The 23,086-nt window shown below is 41.2% G+C and overlaps 1 protein-coding gene across 2 annotated transcripts in view; it reads left to right on the top strand.

Annotated features, from left to right (window-relative positions):
* The first annotated feature begins 2,849 nt into the window (after window positions 1-2,849).
* CLINT1 (clathrin interactor 1) overlaps window positions 2,850-23,086 on the top strand; it is a 54,006-nt gene continuing 33,769 nt past the window's right edge. For both annotated transcript variants that reach the window (XM_080942230.1, XM_080942229.1), the window contains exon 1: window positions 2,850-3,067. In XM_080942230.1, the coding sequence (XP_080798356.1) occupies window positions 3,027-3,067 (41 nt within the window). In that variant the 5' untranslated portion in view covers window positions 2,850-3,026. The remainder of the gene's footprint in view (window positions 3,068-23,086) is intronic.

Below are 23,086 nucleotides of genomic sequence, written 5' to 3'. Positions count from 1 at the left end.
CTAGAAACCTTAGGACCCCACGTACATCTAATTACCTATATTCTTCCCAGAACAATGGAGTGAATTTCTCATCGATTAACAACAATTAATCTCAGACAATTTTCTGTCCCACTATAATCCCGATGTACCCACTATAAAGACCAGAGATGCCTATCCCGCCTGAAGTGTGTTGTTTGGGTGCATGAACAATAAGGCAAAGGTCTTTAAATGACCTTTGGGAGATGGTCGCCTATTTACTACATTATGCCTATGTATAATTGGGAAGGAACATGTGCAGCATAAAAATGATCCTAAGATGTAACCTATCAATCAGACAACTGCTCCCATTATACACATCCTTTAGCCACCAAACCTCTCTCCTTTTAAACTCCCTGAAAGGGAGTGCCAAGTATCAATCAGGGTCCTTAAGTTCTTTACCAGCATAGCCTGCTGCTGCCTTGCAGTGTGTTCCAATCTTTTCTATTGCTTTGTTTTAAATCAAGTTTTCTTGCTGTTTTGAAAATCAGTGTAAGCCCTTATTTCGATTATTTGAATAATAAGCCAAGAACCTGGAACTCCTAGACTCCCAACAGTGATCTTTGGTAAGTGTTGTCCCATGGCTGCCATATTGTGCTCTGAGCATAAAATCTCTCCCAAGGAACCACTCAAGAGCCTACCACCTGGGCTAAGCAGTCAATGTCCATTGTCCATGACTATTCATTGCATGTAACAGACAGAGCTGAGTATGTTGTCATTCAAAGCACATATTGGTTTATTCTTGTTTCAAAAGCATTGGTTCATTTATCGGAAAAATATATTCTCCTGAGGAGGGATGAGCAGGGCACCTTCTCATTTATTTTTCTACCCTGGACATTTAAGTCGCTACAAAGAAGTTACTATGGAAACTGCTCCCAAACTTGCATGATAAAAAGGTAAAAATGGAACATTCTGCTGATATGCAAATGATTAGTCTCAGAAGACCACTTTTCAAACAAACTCCTTCTGAGCCCTTTTAGGGACTCTCGAGAGTGACAGGTGGGCAGGAAGGGTTCTAGATGGGCCCAATGGACTCCAAACCTGCCACAGGTGACAAGTCAGATTAAGTCTGACTGAGAGCATCAGCCGCTCACACTGTGCTTTGTGGATAAGGGGTGAGCCTGCCTGTGCACTGCTTGTTTGGTGCCAAGTCCACTCTGCAGGGGTCCTCATGACTGACATGACTGGCCTGTTTGAAAGTTAACTTGCTGAGCTCTTGTTTATGCAAAGCAGTTTCTCTTATCTGCCCTGGCCTCATTCCATCCTTTCAACAGGAAAATCAAACCTTTCTTTTGAAAGCTCCATTTCTCTGGTTACCTCTGCACCTCTTTGTCTCCCTTCCCAGTCAACTTCCTTAGTGTGATCTCTTAAGGAATATTCCAGCCAGCTTTGTCTTGGTTTCTGCTGTCCGTGGTTCTCAGTTTTGTTTGCTTCTTTTTTGGGACCATATTGGAGTGCTTTCAAAGCTGCTTCCAATAAGGAAGTAAATACAAATTGATGTCTTGACTGAAGGATCCAAAGAGGGCCCGGGTCTTGACTACTTACAGCCAGTGTTTTCCCTTCATTGTTAATCCTAGTTGTCTTGTGTTCCCTCCCCAATAATTCTTTTCTTGATCTTCCTACAGCCAGTTCCTTTGTATTGTTCCAGTTTTAGCTTACATTCACTCTCCTCAAAGAGCCCTAAATACTCTCTTGTTTTTCCTCTGTAACATCATGTTCTTGATTTTGACCAAGCATATAGTCTAAATATTTTCTTGATTGTTATGTTCCTCCTCTAGTGACCTTTAAGCTCCCAGGGAACTTGAGCCCCAGCTGTAGTCCTTGTTTGTACCCTCTTAAGATGCTCAGTGGTTAAGAGCATTGGCTGCTCTTCCAGAAGTCCTGAGTTCAATTCCCAGCAGCTACATTGTGGCTCACAACCATCTGTAATGGGATCCTATGTCCTCTACTAGTGTGTCTGAAGTCAGCAACATTGTATTCATATACATAAAATAAATAAATAATCTTTAAAAAAAAAAGCCCACAGCTCAGCAAATAGTGGAAGATGGCAGATTTTCTCTCTCTCTCTCTCTCTCTCTCTCTCTCTCTCTCTCTATATATATATATATATATATATATATATATATATATATATATATATATATATATATATATAAATAACTTTTATTTTCTATGTAAACCAGACTGTCCTCAAACTCACTGAGATTCCCCTGCCTCTGCCTCCCAAGTGCTAGGATTAAAGCAGTCGGCAACCAGGGCAGATCTCAAAAATTATGTATGCTTTTAGAAACCAAAACCACAAAGTTCTTGGGTATACATATAGGTGTGCTGTGTATGTGTACTGGTGGCTTTCTGGTTTCCCAACTATTGTGAACTAAGTTTCTGAGGCTTGTTACAAAGTATCTAACGAGGGTACTAGGTAGTTGGCTACAGATAAAAACATTGTATCATAGAACTAGAGTGAGAAAGGATTCAGAATAAAGTTCTTCTCTTGTCAGGGCTGGAATCCCGAGTTCAGTGATACATAGACGCCTAGATGTTTCGAAGCAAACGCAGAAACACGTGTGTAAATGAACACGCAAGCCAGTCATACACTGTGCAATCATGCTTTGCATCAGCGTTGTACATCTGAAGAAGGTGAGCGCGAGTAAGTCTTGCAACTGTCCTGATGGCAGTCACCTAGAGGCTGTATCTGAGGTCCTCAAACTCTGGTGTCCTCAACCGGCCCACGCTCCGGGGGCGAAGGGCGCGGACTACAATTCCCGGCGTGCGGCGCGCGGCGCGGGCGGAAAGTCGGCCACTTCCGCCCCACGCAGCGCCGGTGCGGCCGCGTCTCGACGTGTCACTGGCGGCGCCGTGGCTGTGGCCGGGAGAAGGAGCTCCGGCTTGGGAGAGTTCGCGGCGGTGGGTGGCGGCGGCAACCCGGACCTGGATCAGCCCCGGCGCGGAGGCGTCCCGGGGTCCGTGGAGAGTGGCGGCGGGCGGCGGCTGGCCGGGCCGTGCGGGGCGCGATGCTGAACATGTGGAAGGTGCGGGAGCTGGTGGACAAAGCGTGAGTATCGGGGGGCAGTTGCGGCCGGCGCCGCGGCGGGGGCGGGGAGCGTGCGCACGGTGGTCCAGCGCGCGGGGGCACGCGGCACGCCCCCCCCCCCCGCCCTGCGGCCTGGTGAAGGCGGCGGCCACTGCGGGCCTGGGCCTTGATCCCTGAGCCTCCCACGGCGCAAAACCCCCCTCCCTGGTCCGGTCCCTGCTCCCCGGAACGTCCTCACCGCGCCCCTACCCCGCACCCCGCAAGCGGATGCTTTGATCGTACCCAGCTTGGAGTTTGGCCTCCTGGACACCAGGCCGGACTTGAGGGCGAGGGGACGCGGAGCTCAGGTCCCCATAACCCCCAGGGTGTAATTCGGAGACACTTTAGGCCTGGCCGGGCATGCCCTTTACCCTGTTAGACACCTTTTAATTTCTAGTGAACCTGCAGTGGAGTGAGTGGGAGGTGTAACAAGTGGTCATTGTGGGCAGGCTGGAGTTGCTCAAGAGGAGACTCGCCCTTCGGATTTTTCACACTAAGTGAAAGCAGATGACCAGACAACTTTTCGTGATTGTTTTCCTCTAACTTTTCCATTACTCTTAGTTTTGGGGTGGGCCGCTTATTCCATTAGTTTTCATTAAGACAACATTTGAATTCTCTAGAGGGAAAAAAAGCCAAGTTTATATCCTATTGACCTGCTTTTAACTGCTTTCAGACTGAAATAACTCAGTGCTTTTAGTATACTGAGTTATTTAACATTAAAGTTGAGCATATTGAAAATAACAGTAGGTCTTTTAGGTCACCAGGAAATAAGAGTTTAAATATTTAACCAGCCCTCTTCCTTTTTGGTTTTTTTTTTTTTTTTTTTTTTTGTGATTATGCAATAAGTGTGGTAAGAAAACAGTTCTTTTGAACCACCTACCTAACCTGAAACCAGGAAATGTAGAAGCTCTTTTTAACCCCAGAAAACAACATACTTTAAAGCGACTTGGCTGATGCTTCTGACGGAACCAAAGGTTGACGGTGCTTTCAGACTTGCTTTCTACCAAGAAATTGGTCAAGTGCTTAAAGAGTACTTTTTTTAGAACTGAAAGAGCTGGGTTCTTAACTTTGTAGTATTCCTGTCTTCTCCAATTCAGAATGACGATAACTGTGTCCCTCTTAGTCTATGAGAGTGAAGAGCCAAGGGCTTCCATTTCGTATGATTCCTTGTAATACAACACGTTCATGCCTGTGCTTCTGAAAGAGAACAGTTTTCTGACTTTGAAGTAAGATAAACCTCACGGAGAAACTGCAAGTCTGGAAAAATTTTGCTTTAGTGGTTTTATTATTCATTTTTTTCATTAAGTGTGCAGAAATTTATATAGGACCATTTCACTACTTGTAAGCTCTGTTTTTGCCAAAGAAAAACAAGCATTTCTTTTACAGATCCATGGGTGTTTTCAGTATATCATATTAGGAGTAAAATAACAGCTTAGTGTAAAAGTTGAAAGAAGTCTCAACTGCCACACTTCTGCTTCCAAGCCAGGATAGCTAAAGAAAATTACTAAGAAACCCATCCTACCAAATGTGCCATACTGCAGTCTGAGGACACAGTGAAACATGTCTCCTGTCTTTCTTGGTTCTGCCCAATGTGAATTACAGCCTTGAGTCAATTTACTCAAGGATGTGTAAGAATGTTGCCACCAAGAACTTTCCCAAATCTCTTTTGTGTACCTGACACTCTGAAATTGAAACAGGAGGCAGTTTTACAGTTGAGTGCCCAGCAGTTGATTTTCCTCTTTAACTGTTAGGAAGGAAAATTCTTTAAAATGTAATCATTGTACAGAACCATATACTGTTAAACTATATACTTAGAAAATCACAAGAGGGTGAAACATTCATAGAATGGCTAATTGGTTTCTTAGAGGGATGCAGTTATGAGGTAACTGGCAGAGGAAGAAACAGTCAAGAGATTAACACTGGTGCCCTGGTAGCCAGATTACAAGAATATGGTAGTACTTCAGGTTCTGATACTGCCTCTAACCAGCTCTGTGTGTGATTTGAGGCAGAATGACTCCAAACTAGGTGTCTTACTTGTAAAATTATGGGTGTGGGCTATATACAACTTCAGATTCGTTGGGTATTTGATGAAATAAATTTATCAATGAAACAGTAACTACAACCAGTATTTCACATTAGCAAGCACATTTTGGAAAATTATGGTCTTCCAGGAACACTTTAATTTGAAAAGAGTGTAGTTTTTTGTTGTTTGTTTTTACATGATAATCAAAGAGACCTGGAGAAATAGCTTTTCTATTATGAATATGTATTGTCATTCTGGAGGACCAGAACATAATTCCCAGTGCTATCTCAACAGTCACCTGAAACTCCAGTTCCAAGTAATCCAAAGCCTCTGGCCTCCATGACTACCTTCTACCACACACATATGCACACACATACAGCCAACAGTGAAATAAAACTTTTTTTTTCTTTAAGATGGTGATTAAAGGTTGAAGCTAGAACTCAGTGGCAGAGCACTTGCTTGTGCGGCATGTATAAGGCCCTGGGTTCAATCCCAGCACTGGGGCAGCAAGTTTAATTTTTTTAAAGTTAAGCATAGTGGCACATACTTGTAATACCTGTTCTTGGAAGGCAGAAGCAAGAAGAGTTCAAAGCCATTCTCTGTTACATAGACCCTTTGAAGCCAACTAGGTTAAGGAAGACCCTTGGGGGAGGGGGAGGGGGAGGTCAAGTAAAAGCTCAGTAGTAGAGTATTTTCCTGGTATGTGGAATTCCTGGGTACAGCAAAGTATAGGCAAAAGGATGCCAAGGAATGTTATATTTAAATGTTTGAAGTAATCAATAAGTACAGCTCATGACTCAGGAAAACTAAGACATTTAATGTATATCCACTAGCAAATGTGACTTATTTCAGAAGGGTAAATGTACTTTTTCCAAATGTTTTCGTTCCTCAGAGCAACACTTGGGTTCTGTGTGGCGCTGAGCTCAAAAGTAGGGGATGGTGTCCCCCTGTGGTTGTACCTCCTGGTGGTATAAAATGGATCTAGAACGGAACATTATGAAACAGCAGGACAGCTGATAAGGCCACATAGGCCTCCAGAGCTGGGGCACCCATTTCCTTCCATCTTGTCTAGCTGCTCACAAGGCAACTGTGGCAGAAGAGAAGTGAAGAAACTTGCAGCTATAGCTAGCTAGGTATTATCTATGACCTGAATTCAAAACTATAACAAATTGGGTACATTTATAATCCATAATCCCACACAAGGTATGAATCAAAAGTTCTGTAGCTCTAGCATTTTTCTCTGGGAATCTGGCAAAAGTGATATGCATGGTTCTGGTACCAAGAAGCTGCTTGCTGCTGGCTCTGCAAGCCAACTCACCCTTCTCTTTCCTTACAGGGAGTCATGTATTCCACCAGCAGACCTTTGTTAGCATAGTTGTTTAAACAGTGCTGACTGTGTAAGGCCTTCGAGGCTTCTGTGCTAAACAGTCCATTTTAAGTTATTCTCTCAGCTATAGTCCCCTCCCGCCCTTAGCTATTTGTCACCATACATTTTTGTTCCCATACGTTTAGCTAATGTCTGTGTGCACTCCTGTTGCAGTGTGACTGGCTCCATGGGAAACATCTTCAGTTGTTGGAACAGATCATACATTTGTTGTGACTTAGATTAACTTCAGTGCATCTCGTGCAGTGTGGCCCACACTTGGCAGAGAACTTTGCTCCATCCACTGCAGTGTGAACACTCTTGGTTTTGCTTTCCTTTCATCTCACACTTTTTTTTCCCCCTCATCTTGACCATAAAAGTCTTTACTCAGTTCTTGGAACTTGAAATCAGATGAGATGGTGGTTATCGGCTCTGATCTTCTGAGAACTGCTCCAAACCAGTCTTTGAGAATTGTTGCTGCTTACACAATGAATTAATTATTCTCCTTTTCTTCCAGTAACAGGACACAATCTTTCTTAATTCCAAAGAAAGATGAGTTAGTTTTAGTTTCCCCTTTGCCAGCATTTTGTCAGGTAATGTCCAGATGATTAAGTTGGTGTGTTTAGCACTGCTGTCAAGTTCTTCTTAAAAGCCCTTACCTGCCCTGTACCTTTCAGTGTGCATTTTAGTTTTAATTTACAAGTACTTGTGTGTTTACGTAGTCGTTTTTATTTTAAGCATGGCTTACTAGTTGTGCTCCAAGATTTTACAATATGCATGACCATTTAATAAGTCCTTTAAGAAGAATACATGGTTAAATATGACAGCTTAGTTGCTAAAGTGCTTAGTATTTAGGAAACCATATTTGAAGTTTTGTGTAATAAAAGCTGAAAATAAGTGCTAGCACCAAGGATCTAGATATGAAAAGTAAAATAATAAAGCCTGTAGAAGGATTTTAGCATACTGCTTTTTTTTGGTGGGGGGGGTAAGGATGGGTGGGACAGTTTTATATAGTCTAGGAGGGCATTTTAGAGCAAATTTCAGATATTGTATCATGTTATCTATCTGTAAATGAATTAGTTCCTAAAAGGTAAGGAGTTGCCTTATGTGTTTGTGTGCACCATCTTTTAATTTTATGTGTGTGTAAGGGGAAGGGGGGAATGTTTGTTAGTATCAAATGAAGACCAGAAGAGGATGTTGGATCCCAGGAGCTGGAATTACAGTCAGTTGTGGGCCTTACTATGTCGGTGCTGAAGACCAAATCCTGGTCCTCTGCAAGACAGCAGGCACCTATAACCACTGACTCCCACATCTCCAGCCCCATAATTTGTTTCTAGTGTTCTGATTAGTAGATGTATCTCTTTGTTCTCCAGATGCTCCAGTGCTCCCTTAATCTTTTATTCTGTAAGTCAAACTTCACTTTAAAAATAAAATCTCTTTCTGCTTGTTATTGAAGGGCCTAGGTTATTTGAATTTCTCTCAGTCTGTATTTTGCAAATTTTACCCCCATTGTGGTGTATGAATGTTCCTGACCAGTGTATCACCTGTAAAATGACATCTTCGTCTAGTCAGTTGATAAGATTCAAGCTCCAGTTTGAGGAAGCAAGACTTCTTCCTAAATTGGAAGTACATTCTTATGACTTCTGACATTTCTTATATACAGAGTTAACATGTTTAAGTCCCAGATAAATATTACTTTCAGGACTACATACTCTTGTCACATCCTATGGGCTTTCTCAACCAACTTCTATATGCTAGCCAAAGACACTTCTCAGCACAATTAGGTATCTCTAGGTAGTGCTTACTGAGTTTGGAAGCCATTGATGGATCAAAGATTAGACATGGGTTGAAATCTTAGGACTGCTACCGAGAAACAGTCCTTGTGGTGTTAGAGCAGTACCTTTCCTGTCCCCGTCTATAAAGTAAGACATGATTATTTGTTTTAAAGGTTCATAGGTGTTAAGCAGAAAACCTTCTTAAAAATGTTTAATATCTGTTACCTTCTTGGGTAATCTGTCATTACTATTACAGTGGTCACTAACACTTAGGAAACTGGGTACAGTGAGAGAATAAAGATAGAGTAGATCATGTACTATGTAAGACCCGTGACCTAATAATGAGCCCACTTTTCACAATGGGCTTCTAAAAATAGGTACATGTTTTTATATTATGTGTGTGAATGTTCAGTTCCTGTAAAGGCCAGAAGAAAGAGGCAGAGTCTCGAGAACTGGAGTTGGAGACTATTGTGTAGTGTCACATATTATGCTGGGATCCAAATCCAGGTCCAAATCCAGGTCCTATGGGAGAGAAGCAAGTACTCTTAACCACTAGCCATCTCTCCAGCTCCACGGCACTCTTTTTCTAGAACTTTTTACTTTGTCTTGTTTGGTTTTTATTTTTCTTATTTTCTTCTTGAGAAGCACTCCCTAGGCTAGAACTTGCTGTGTGATTCAGGGTGGCCCTCTCCATTCTTTTGCCAGTTTCCCTCTACCCTGAATGCTGTCATTATAGGTATGTGACACCATGCTCAGCCTTTTGTCCCAAACACTGCTGTGCGTGCATTGTGTTATTTCTACCAAATCATGAATGCTTTTACATGAATATTTTGAAGCATATTGCAGAGTATTCTTTCAAAAGACATATTGAAGATTGAAGTGTTTGGAAAGACATATTGCCGTTTCCACCTGCCAGTTTCACTGAACCATTCGGCTTGTTTTGTATTTCCCTAAGATTTAAAAACTACTGCTTATGTAAAACATTTTATCTAAAACATAATAAGATTTTATGAATGAAAATTGGAGCCAACATTTCATCAACATACCTCTGAAGTATGTGGTAACAGATACACAGTTTCTCTCTCTTGAAGATTAGTTACTTTTTATTTATCTCAATGTGTGTGCCTGCATGAATGTGTAGCTAGAGGTCAGGTGGCTGTGACCTGATGGGGTGCTGGGAGCCAACTCTGGTTCTTTGCAAGAGCGTTAAGTGATTTTGAGTTCCCTCATCCCAAAACATGACCACTTGGCCATAGCATATGTGAAGAAAGGGCTTTCTAGGTCTGCAGTGAGATCCTTTTAAACTCACTGGGGCCCTCCAATCTGAAAGTTGAGGACAGGTAAAGGAATGTGACAAACTAAACATGTCGAAGCCAAAATATAGCTACTCCTAAGTAGATTTAACTTAAAGAGTCTAGCAACTAATTATTTTACAATGTCTTTTGACATGAATTTTTGTTAGTTTCTTGAGTACTCAAATGCTTTGATAATTTGAATATAATTTTTTAAATCTTTTTTTTTCCTTTAAAAACAAATACCAGAAAGTTGCTATATAACTGCCTGGCCTAGAACTCTGTGTAGATGAATTTGCAGAGATCAGCCCCCCCCCCTTGCCTCTCATGTGGGATTATAGGCACAAATCGTCACACCCAACTATAATGTTTTCTTTAAGACAGTCTCAAGTATCCCACAATGATCCTGAATGAACTCTCTTGAATTTATGATTATCTTGCTTCTACCTCCCAAGTACTAGGGTGACAAGGGAATGCCATCAAGCCTGAACTATGTAGGGCTGGGGATTGAACCTGGGGCCCTTTGCATGCAAGATAGGCTGTACATTTAGACATGCCACCCTGTGTTTCATGACATGCACACACCCGACATTGCTGGTCATTTTCACACATGCTTTTGTAGCATTTCACTTAGTTCTCATCTAGACAACTTTGTATTTTGTAGTGGAAATGACATACATTGTAAATTCAGGTTTTTATTGTTTTGTTTTTTAAGACAGGCTCTCCCTGCATATCCCTGGCTGTACTGGAACTCACTATGTAGCTCAGGCTGACCTTGAACTCACAGAGATCTGGTTGCCTCTGCCTCCTAAGTTTGGGATTAAAGTCATGTGCTGCCATACCCAGCCAAGTTCAGTTTTATTTTCTTTTTCTTGGCATTTCATGCATTTTTAGCAAATCTGAAAAATAATGCATCAGGCTTGGTAGTGTTTTCTGTAATTTTTCTCTAATTTATTATTGTATTTGCTTGTTTTAAAACCAGGGCCTCATTATACATTCAGGCTGGCTTCAAACTTGATTGTGATCCTTCTGCCTCAGCCCTAAGTACTGGGATTACAGGTGTCTGCCCCATTTGTATCTGTCTCTTTTCAGGTGGATAAAGCCAAATATTTTAGCCACCTAAATATTCTTAGTTTGCCATTTTTGGGCCATGGTTAAGTGTGGTGTTGAATGGGCTTTTGGCATGTAGTTCATTTATCAAGAAGCTAAATAAAAGTTTATAATGGGGATGGCATGATGGGTCAGTGATTCAGTGAGTAATGGCACCTGCTGTACAGGTCTGGAGCCTGGAGTTTGACCTGTGAAATCTATGTGGATGAGTCAAGGTTCTCTATAGTCACAGAACTTATGGAATGAATATATATAAGCCAAAGAGTAAAAGCTGCCTTCTGTGTTCGTATGTTCCAGTGGAAGGTATGGCCTGTATTGAAGGTATACCTTCCTACCTCAAGATCTGAATTAAAGCTCCATGTCTTCCAGCCTTAAGATTTGGGTCAAAGGTGTATATCTTCTACCTCAAAAGTCTGGACTAAAAGTGCTTCACTTACTTCAAACCAAGCAGAAAATATCTCATTTCTGGATTATAGGTCATTCTAGATGTAGTTAAGATGACAAGAATAGCCATCACACCATGTAAAGGTGGAAAGCAAGAACTGACTCCACAAGATCTCTACACATGTACTATGAAATGCTTTCTCTCTTTCTCTGTCTCCCCTTCACACAAATCCTGTACACATACAGAAATAGGGATAGAGTTTTCGAGATACTCCCTAGAGCAGCAGAGCAGTTCCTTAAAATATCCAGTCAGCACTGCATGTGGTGTCTCACTCCTATAACCTGGTGCTAAAGAGCCTAAGGCTGGAGGATCATAGGTTCCAGGCTCCCTGGACTACGTGGCATAGACATATCTGCTAAAAGCAAAAATACCCATCAGTTTTGCTCAGAATCCTTCAGTGGCTTCTCTGTGATCTGACTCTTCCTCTGACCTCATCTTCCACTGCTGCCTTGGGGTTCTGTATTTTATAACCAATGTTCATACACCATCCCTGTGCCTGCCCTCCTCTGTTTACATGTAGTCATCTGTCATAGTTCCTGCTTTTTTTAATTGCTAAATGGTAGAATATCATGATGTGCAGTGGGCACTTAATAAATATTTTTAAATGAGCTTGTCAAACTTGCTAACTTGGTACCTGTTAGACTGTCCTTTAAATCAGGATACTTCTAGTAATAAAGGCAGCAGTGACTGACCATTTGTTATGTATAAATGTGTACCAAGTATAAATGCCAGTTAGTGTTCATCTTCCTTCCTTCCTTCCTTCCTTTTTTCTTTTTTAAAGAATTTTTTTGGGAGGCCTAGAGAGATAGCAGTTATAAGCATTTGCTGCTCTTTTAGAAGGCCTGGGTTCAGGTCTTGTGGGTTTTGATATCCATAAGGTGGTTCACAACCATCAATAACTCCAGTTCCAAGGAATTCAAAGCCCTCTTCTGACCAGGCATAAATGTGGTGCACATACATACATGCAGGGCAAATATTAACATACAATAAACCTTTCTTTTAAAATAAATATTTTTAAATTTGGGGCTGGGGAGAGGGCTCAGTGTTTAGGAGCCTTTCTTGCTCCCGCAGAAGACCCAAGTTCAGTTCCTAGCATCCACATAGCTGTGTAACTATCTCCAGCTCTAGGGAATCAGATACTTTCTTCTGTCCTCTGCGAACATTAGGACTACATTTTTGTTTAAATAATCTTTAAAAATAATAAAATCTTCTTAAAATATCTTTTATTGTTTGACAGTTTCATACATATATGCCGTGTACCTTTATCATACATACCCCATACTGGCTGGTTTTGTGTCAACTTGACACAAGTTGGAGTTATCACAGAGAAAGGAGTTGAGGAAATGCCTCCATGAGATCCAGCTGTAAGGGGGGAGGGCCCAGCCCCATTGTGGGTGGTGCCATCCCTGGGCTGGTAGACCTGGGTTCTATAAGAAAGCAGGCTGAGCAAGCCAGAGGAAGCAAGCCAGTAAGTGACATCCCTCCATGGCCTCTGCATCAGCTCCTGCTTCCTGACCTGCTTATTGCAGTCCTGACTTCCTTTGGTGATGAACAGCAATGTGGAAGTGTGAGCTGAATAAAACCTTTCCTTCCACAACTTTTTTCTTGTTCATGATGTTTTGTGCAGGAATAGAAACCCTGACAACTAAGACATACCCCTTAATTCCCACAGGTTTAATTTTCTAGTAAGAAAATTAACTACAAAAATCTTGGAGCATCCTGACCTGCAACGTAGTCTACACTAAAATCACAGCCACCTGTTTTTAGGACATGACCAGCAGTTTTTACTGCTCTTCCAAAGCATCACCCAATAGGCTTGGCTCAGTTATTATCCTAAAGAGGAGTGTTGCAAACTAACACTCATCTGGAAAAAGCATTTTCCTAAAGATTTAGAACCAAACTTGACAGTTGCCCTTTTTTCCCACAGGAGAGATATCTATTGTTCTCTTGCAGTAACCCACCCCTAACACGCGCTCGTGTGCGCACACACACACACACACACACACACACCATCTGTTATGTTAGATGACTCAAAATGAAGGGAAAACATATATTTTTATATGTGAGAGAGGAAGCCTTCACTGTAATGAAAGCATTCTCTGGCACCAGTCTCAAAAGACTGATGTCCCATTTTCGGGAGGTATCACACTGCAGAATCAGTGGTGAATTGATGTGAATAACTTCCACAACTCTGTTGTTTCACAGTCCTTTGGATTTTGTACTCATGGTCACTTTGATATGCCCATTGTGGTTTGACTACCTTTTCCTAATGTTTTTATGTTCAAAATGGACCATATAGAAATAGCATCTTAGATTTGTATGGACCTGACTAGGTACTGTGCTTTTCTAGTAGTTCCAGATGTTTAAATGTTACATAGTAACTGGGATAAACTTACCAGTATTTGCATACTTTGAGAAGTCTTACTAAGTTTCTACTAAAAGCTCTGCAGAGTACTGGACAGCATGAAGCCAGACCTTAGGGTTCTTGTTGACTCTCTGGCTCTGTGAAGTTGCACATTAAAAACAAACAACACTGTACGAATGCTCTTCCAGTTTGGATACTTCAAGCACAACACACAGCAGCAGACTGGGAAGAACCAGGCGGAGCCAACGCCTGTTTAAGGTCCTAGTGTTCAATCCTGATTGCTGACAAATTCAAGTGAGGTACCAAACTCAGGTCAGATTACACCCCTCACTGTGATAAGCTGCTCCCAGATGTTCCAAGCCTCTGTTGATAGCAGTGAGCACTGGTTGGGAAGGATAGGACACCCCTTCTGCCCTCAACAATAGTCCAAAGTCAATCATTCGAAGTAGTTTGAAGTATTAAATATAAAACTTGTTAGCTATTATGTCAAAAAAGTCAAACCTAATCTTGAAGATTTGCTAATATATAAGTTTAATCACAGGTAAAAATGAAAACAAGAGGTTAGATACAGTGACATACACCAGTCATCCTAACATTTGGGAAGTGGATCAGGAAATTCAAGGTCAGCCTTGACTGACTAACAAGTTTGTGGCTAGCCTGAACTACACAAAAACTGTGTTCTCAGAAGTGAAGTCATGGACATTGCCTCGTTAGAGTACAGATTTCCTATTGCCTTTCTTTGGGGCGTGTTTTAGAATCATAGACAGACAATTGAGTGTTACTACTTGGTACTGCATCTGAAATTAATTGAGCAGTAGTAACAACAGTTTATAAGAGAATCAAACTGCCATATGAGGCATTCGTGGACCCACCTGCAGGATGTTTGATGTTCACTCTGCTGTATGACTTTATTTGGAAAACTCAACTGTCCAAGTTGTTTTAGGTTTTTCCATCCTTACAGTGATATAGTACATTTGATAAAACTACTTGAGCATAATGTTTTAAGCAAGGTACCACCTTAAAAAGATAGCTGCTTAGGACTGTGTCAAAGCTGAGCAGATTCCTCTGGGTTTCAGTTTTATATTTTTGTAAGTTGTGGTTAGAATCATGGACGGGGCGACAGCTACTTTGTGTAAAATGGGTGTAGCTCACAAGTGCATCTGTTAGAGGATTAAATGACCTACCTGGTTGGTGTATTGGGAAAAGATTTTATTTGTGCTCTCAGTAGAGTTTTATTCTTCAGTTTTGAGATAGCTTTAAAGTTATAACCCATGGTCATCAAGGTGGCTCTGAGGTGCTTATCACCAAGCCTGATAATCTAGTTCAGTTCCCAGAAGCTGCACTGTAGCAGGACAGAACCAACTTCCTCAAATTGTCCACTGGCCTCTCTCAACACGTACCCACGCGGATTAATCAGCTTTTTAAAGCTATGATCCAAAAGTTTTTAAGTTACATAATGACAGTTTTTTCAGGTTAGTTTTAATTCAAAGGAATTTAAATTTTATTTACCCAAGCATGGTGGTGCAGACCTGTAAAGCCAGCACTTGAGGGGCATAGTCAAATGGGTCTCTGTGAATTTGAGGCCAGCCTGTTTTAGGTCAGCCAGAGCTGCCTAGTGAAACCCTATTTATACATATTATACATACATACATTGCAAATAATATGCTACTTTTATAACACTTTAACCTCTTCTAAATGCAGCAATTTTACTATTAAAAATGCTGTAGTAGGTACTTGATTATGCTAATAAAAACTAGAATTGGAATCTGTCATGCAAATAAAAGTTTTTAGACTGTATTCATTTGTAAAAGTACCTTGGATATTTGATCTGTTTGTCAAACAGTTTAACATGATACCCTCTGTTGAGAATACTACAAGTGTCCTTGTCTTAGTCAGGGTTTCTGTTCCTACACAAAACATCGTGATCAAGAAGCAAGTTGGGGAGGAAAGGGTTTATTCAGCTCACACTTCCACATTGCTATTTATCACCAGAGGAAGTCAAGACTGGAACCCAAGCAGGTCAGGAAGCAGGAGCTGATGCAGAGGCCATGAAGTAATGTCACTTACTGGCTTGCTTCCCCAGCCTTGCTCAACTTGCTTTCTTATAGAACCCAGGTCTACCAGCCCAGGGAAAGAACCACCCAAAATGGGCTAGGCCCTCCCCTCTTGATCACTAGTTGAGAAAATGCCTTACAACTGGATCTCATGGAGGCATTTCCTCAATTGAAGCTCCTTTCTCTGTGATAACTCCAGCTTGTGTCAAGTTGACACACAAAATCAGTCGGTACAGTCCTTTAAAAAAAAAACAGTGTAGTGAAAAGCAGCTAATTATGCATTCAGTATTATTGAGATTGGTCATGTAACATAAACTGATCACTTTAAACTGTTCAGTAGAACCTAGTACACTGCCATATGGACAGTAAGGGCACTTTCTCACATCGCCCAGGCTATCCTAAAACATAAGGTTTCACCAAGGATCTTGAACTTCCAATGCTCCACTTCCTCCCCACTGCTAGCACTCCTGGTTTGATGTGGTGCTATAGGTAGAACCAGGGCCTAGTGTGTGCTAGGCTAGCACTCTACCAACCAGGCTGTATCCCTAGCTCCCGATTTTATTTTATTTTTAACTTTAATTTTTAAATGATGTGTGCGCACGTGCATGCTCACAGTTTATTGCACCCCTGGGGGCTAGTGGAGGGTGTCAGAGCTCTCAGGACTGGAGTTACCGATGGTTGTGAGCTAAACTAAAGCTAGGTCCCTTTTATTTAAAAAAAGAATTGCATATATGAATACTTTACTTACATCTTTCTCTTTCCCCTCTATCTCCTATGCCCTTCTAAGTATATGACCTTTTCTATAACTATTATTTTTACATATACAGACATACTTATAAAATATACGTCTGAATATGTATTTGAATATATGTAAAAAATAACCTGAATCCCTTTACATACATGCTCATATGTATGTATATTTAAGGCTGACCACCTGGGTTTAGAATATCTTCCAGAAGACCTTTTGTCCTTAGAGAAGACTTTCCCCTCATTCAGCACATTGATTGCCTGTATTTCTTCATCTAAGGTAGGGCCTTGTGAAATTTCTTTGGTCCACATTGGTGTGTCAACAGGTGTTGTAACTATGGATATCTTGTTTCAGCAACCATACTGTTTATATTTCATGGGTACAGCCTCTGTGTCATGTCTAGAAGACACTCTAGCAGCCAGTGCCCTTATTTTTTAAACTTTGTATTTTGAAATGAAAGTTCTAAGAATTATAACAAGAATATTTCTGAACCCCTTGTCCATACTGACCAGCATTCACATGCTTTTCTGTGAACCATCTCCCCATATGTCAATAAACACATGTTCTGTTCAAAATGAAAGGATGCAATTTAAATTTATACCTCTCCTTTTTTTTTTTGAAAAATATGCTTGTACTGTGCAAGCACTCTACCAGTTAAGCAACATCCTCATCCTTGCTTTGTATTTTTGAATCTTAAAAGAACACAGTTTATGAAGATATTGTAGAGGCTCAGAGAATAAGAGCACATTTGAGTATCTGTTTTCTCTCTCTCTCTCTTTTGCCTACAGCAACGTAATTTGCTTTCCTTAAATCAATTAGGTATGAACAGACAACAATCAAAGCATATTTATTCTGATTATGCCAATAAAGTGTTCTGGGAGAAGCTGCTGCTGCTGCTAGTAGCACTTCCTGGCCTTGCTCACACCTGCGCTCAGCATTCCTGTAGCACTCCGACCTCCTTCAGCTTTAACTGATGACTCAGTAAGAGTCTCAATTATGGCAGCAGTGCTCTAATTAGAATGCTCTGTGTTGGCACTTCATTTAGCAACTGCAAGTGTGAAGTAGCTGTTCCTGAAGTTTGTGTAAGTAAGAATTGACAGGGTATCTGTAGATAGTCTGAAATTACATATTGCGCTTTCCTCCCAAACTGAAAATATGGCTCATTTGGAATGTGAAATCATTTTGAGTAAAGTTGGAGATGAACTGGTTATATGTTCGGAGTTGCATTTTTCCAGCAATTAAAAAAAATATGTATATGCCAGTACTTGGGAGGCTGAGACTGGGGAATCATGAATTATTATTTTGTAGCCCAGGCTGGCCTTGAACTAGCAATGTTCCTGTCCCAGCCTCCCAAGTGCCATCTCCCTAGCCCTAGTTTCGTAATTTTAACATAAATGTTAAAGAGTAGAAGAACTGGACCAAGAAGATGGCCTAGAGGATAACCATTCTTGTCATGCTAGTCTTCCAACCTGAGTTTAATCCCAGAACCAACTCAAGGAAGTTGTCCTCTGACCTGCACATGTGCACTGTGGTGTTAGATTCACAAACAAAACAAAACCTTAAAGAGTTTGAGCTATAGAAGTTGCTCATTTGGTAGATAATCATATGATGAATAAAGTGCATTTTGTGTGCACACGTGTATATGTGCACTGTACTTATGAATCAAATCAAGGACTTTAAATAGTATAGACAAAAATTCTTTCATGGAACCTGTCCTTTAAAAGTTAGATTTTAGGCTGGTGAGATGGCTCAGTGGTTAAGAGCACTGTCTGCTCTTCCAGAGATCCTGAGTTCAAATCCCATCAACCACATGGTGGCTCACAACCATCTGTAATGGGATCTGATGCCCTCTTCTGGCCTGCCCGTGTACATGCAGATAGAGCACTCAAACATAAAATAGACAAAGTTACATTTTGTTCCTTGTTGTTTTGTTGTTGTTCTTGGTGGTGGTGGTATGTGTGTACTTGCTGTGGGAGTCTCTCCTTCTACCATGTAAATACTAATGATTGAACTTGGGCTTTCAGGCTCAGCAGCAAGTACCTTTACCTTCTGAACCATCTCAATTGTCCTTTAACTTTGTTCTTGATGCTTATGTAATCTGCGATGAGTAACTCAGATGAAAGGCATGTATCTCGAGTCAGATGCTGGAATCCCAAGGAACAAAATGTAATGCTAATACAGGAAACTGTAGGAAAGTTTATTGAATGTATAATTACTTTTTACCTCGATCTCTTCTGGGCACTTGAGTTGTAAAAATATTTAGATACAGGCATAGATGAAAACAGTAGTTGGGTCTGGACCTGGCTCAGAGGTTAAGAGCACTTTCTTTTGTAGAGGACCTGGGCTTAGTTCTCAGCACCCTCAATTGGCTCATCAACACCTCTTCTGGGGGGAATCTAACACCCTCTTTCAGCACTGTGGGCACTACAGATGTGATAGACATAGAGAAGCAGGCATTATTTATAATTTATATGACACATACATAGAAATGAAAATCCATCTTAAAGAGCACTATACAGGAAGTGTTGGGAAGAGGCTGAAACAGTGATGGTGAGGACGTTCCCTTTTGAAGAGATGGTGCTTTCAGTACTACTGAGAAGAGGACAACCACAGGGGAGAGTTTCAGAGACATGCAGGGAAGAGAAGTGGGATTTAGATTTGTCCTGAGGATTGTAAGATACTTTTGAGGGATTTTTGAAAAGCCAGAACGTGAAACATGTCTCTTACTCCTAGTGCTGAGTTGTATGCTGACTGGGGAAGGTTGTTGAAATCAAGTCTTATGACATAAGACTGAATAGCACAGTCTCTAGAGCTGTACTACCTGAGCTTGGATGGTTGTGATGAGTGAGAGACTTTCAACTTCTTATACCTCTGTTTACCTTCTGTAAGATAGAGATCATCATAGTACCTGCCTTCAGGGATTAAACAGTCCTCCTCTCTAGCATAGAGTTCTGTGTATTAAAGATTTATACTGTTTGTATTTGTATATAAACACACACACACAAAACACAACACCACTTGTGTATTATTGCTGTAAAAAGACACCATGACCAAGGCAAAAGAAAGCATTTGCTTAATCCTTGAGAGACTTGAGGCCCCAGGGAAGAGGGAGGCCTGGGAGGTGGGGAAAAGCACCCTGGGAGGCAAGGGGGAGGAGGAATGGGAAGATGAGCTGGGGCAGGGGCAGGACAATGCCTGGAATGTAAATAAATAAAATAATTTTTTAAAATTTATTATATAAAAAAAGAAAGCATTTAACTGAGGGCTGGCTTACAGTTTCAGAGGTTTAGGCCATTATCATCATCATGGTACATCATGGAGATACACAGGCAGACATGGAGCTGGAGAAATAGCTGAGAATTTTACATCCTGATCCACAGACAACAGGGACAGAAACTGGATCTGGCTTGAGTTTTTGAAACTTGAGTCCTCACCCAGTGACATACTTCTTCCTACAAGGCCTAGTCCTTCACAAGTAGTACCACTCCCTGGTGACTACATTTTCATATAGATGAGCCTATGGGACCCATTCTTTCTTATACCACCACAATACCTGTATGTGGTTGTCCAAAGTGGCCAGAAGAGGGTGTGGACCTTACGGAGTTTAAGGCAATTGTGAGTCACCTGATGCAGGTACTGGGAGCTGAACTCGAGGCTCTGAAACAACATCACATACTTTTTCTTTTCTTTTAACTTTTCATTGATTGTTTGTGAATTTTACATCGTGCCCCCAGATCCCACTCATCTCATGTCTTTGTATCTGCCCTCTGGCCTGCAGCAAGCCTCTTAATCACCAAATTTATGTATTTAAAAAGCAACCAACAGTAAACAACAAATACAACCATGTTCTAGGGGAGAAAGTGAAGCCAGGGATGCAGTGCTTTACAGTTGATTTGCTGTAGTTTGGAGAGAACCCAAGAATATTTTATTTCTGCTATACAGGCAATGGCAGCTTTGTGCAGTTCTTCGATGGGAACAGATTGTGCAGGAAAGAACACAGTTCCAGTGTTGAAGTGTTTCAGTAAAACAAGCTTCCGAGTGAAGAAGGAGACGTGAGAGAGTCTGTGTGTGTGTGAAACAGCATCCATGGTGGTGCCTCCATCTTTACCTAATACTGAGCAGGAGGAGGGAGTAGGCTTAATGGAATGCTCAAGTCTCTAAGTTGTAGAACTCCACTTTTGTTTTCAGTGTTTCTTTGAGACAGACAGCTCCTGCCATTGAAGTAATTTCAGATGATAGAGCAAATTCCAACCAAGCCCCAAACAATCCCTAGATAGAAACAATCTTCTTTAAGACAGCATTAACAGCCCCCCCCCCCCCGTGTGCTTGGGATGAGGGTGTTTTCCTCTGCTCTTGGGCTCACTCCCTTACCTTCCAGCCCACCTCTGTCTACAAACTTCATCTCTGTTATACTTCTTAAGTCAGTTCATAAGTGTCTGTTTATATGTTCTGGGTGCTAGGAATTGAACTTAAGCCACAGTAAAGCATCCATTCTTAGGTACTGAGAGAAACACAGGTGCATGAGATGAAGCAGTCAGTCCTTGTTAGGTCTTCAACAGAGTTAGCAAGAACCAAGCCCTTGCTCCTAGGTAAAAAAAAGTTAGATTTCTAGCCTGGCAAGAGTTATACATAGAAGCAGCAAAACTAGTTAGAAGGCTCTTAGGGAGTCCAAATGGAAAGAAGTGCTGGTGTGGGAGAGAAGAAGCAGACAGATGTATGTCAGAGGTGCTTAGGAAATAGTATTGAAAAGACCTGGAAGTATGTGGGAAGTGAAGAATGTGACTAGAGATGCTTAGGCCCTCCCCCTGAGTAAGATTGTCCTTGGATGCAAAATGACAGTGTGTGAGGGCTAACATGGCCACCACTACATGTTAAAAGGGTAAATGGAAGGACACGCTGGAAGTAGCTTGTTCCTTGGTCAGAGAGGAGAGCCAGTATTCTTAATACAGAATACACAAGTGCACTGTTTCACATTTCACATTTCAGCTATTGCATGTAGCCTCCCCAGCCTTCTACGGTCCCAGAGCCATGTTGCTGTTTGTCAAATAATACAGAGAAAAGTAACACTTTATTGCAAGAATAATCATTTTCACTCTTGGAACTTGGTGAAGTTAATTCTTTTGCAAACATCACATGGATATTTAATTGCATCAGTGGGCAACATTATACCTCGTCATGGGGGACAGAGCCCACAGAAGCACTGCTTTACAGAGTCAGGCCATGTGGAGGGGGCATCCATCCCTCCTTTCATTCCATTTCTTAGAGTTCCTTGTCTATCTATTCAGCTGTGCCATATAAAATTAGCACAAAATGAAGTAGAAGATGTTTGGCATAAAATGATTAAAAGAAGGCTAGAAATTAAAAATACAAAGCTAAGATAGAAGAATTTTGAAAGGATTGGAATAAAGGTTAAATACTTTGTTGTTGTTTTGTTTTGTTATTTTTACACCTAGTGTAAAATAAGGGAGAGGGGACTGTTTACAGAAAAATAAGCAAATGAGTTTAAAGAAAGCCCAGTTGCAATAGCAGGCATAAAGAAAGCAGTGGGTAGGGCAGGGAGGATCCGTTGCACATGCAGAGGAGGTGCTCTGTGGCTGTTGTGACGTAAGCTAGCAAAGCCATTAAGAGAATAGCAGATGAAAAGCAGAAGTTAGGCATAGATGGGTTGGAGAGATGCCTGAGAGGTTAGAGCACAGCAGCTATACCCAGAGGACCAGGGTTTAGTTTCTACCACCAGTATAACTTGAGATTCAAGGGACCTGACACCCTCTTTAGGCCTCCTTGGGCACTAGGCATGCACATGGTGCCCATGCATACATATGAGCAAAACACCCATGCACATCAGACTGACTAGCTCCACTTACAGGTGAAGAGATAAATAGCACTTACGTTTATTGAAGCATTCATAGCATGAAACCAAGTCACCTGTGTCCTGCACTAACTATATGAAGACAATGCACATATCCACCGTGGGATACTCTGCAGGATCAATAAGGAAATGTTTGTGTTATACAGTAGCATAGATGAAACTGGAGGACATGATGAGGGAAATTAGACACAAAGACTCCTGACCTCTTGGCTGTCGCATAGTGAGAAGCTAGCTGCAGTGATTACCAGAGGCTGAGAAAACAGAAAGGTGAATAATAGGGAATGGGTGTGTTGTTATAGAAATACACTTCTGTAATCCTAGCCTTCAGCTGGTGGTCCACCCTGGGGTATGTAGCAAATTCCTGATGATACTGTCTCAGAAAAAGAGGTTCTGGTGTAGCTCAGCATTAAGAGCACTTGCTCAGTGTGTAGGTCTTAGGCTTGATCCTCTCAACCCAATTATCAATACAGGAACAGGAAAGAAACAGAAATAAGTTCTGCTGAATCACTGACTAACAATGTGCCCAGTACTTTAAAGTGGTCAGAACAGTGCTTTGAGGGTCTCATCCCAAGGATGGTTGTGCAGAGTCTTACCCAGTGTATAATTACATTAAAGCACATGGCTGTACTGCATGTGTGCACAGTTACGTGTCAATAAAAAGTAAGGTAAATATATAAAGTCAGCAAGTGGGCAAAATATGACACGGACAACTGGGGTTTTCAAAATATACCAAAAATAGGTGAGACTAGAGGCAAATTAAAAGACTGAAATCTTAGCCAGAAGTTAAATATAAATTACTTTACATTTGTTTTTGTATATATGTGCACAAGTGTATGTGTGCATGTAATCACACTATGGCACACAATTGGATATTGGTGGACAATGTGAAGAGCTTTGTTCTTCTAGCATATGTGTTCCAAGATTAAACTAAGAATAGTGGAATGAAAGTGTATTTTG

The sequence above is a fragment of the Micromys minutus genome (assembly GCF_963924665.1).
Source record: "Micromys minutus genome assembly, chromosome: 31".
NCBI classification, from domain to species: Eukaryota; Metazoa; Chordata; class Mammalia; order Rodentia; family Muridae; genus Micromys; species Micromys minutus.
The sequence above is the reverse complement of the archived record's forward strand: the minus strand, read 5'-3'. Positions and strand labels throughout refer to the sequence as shown.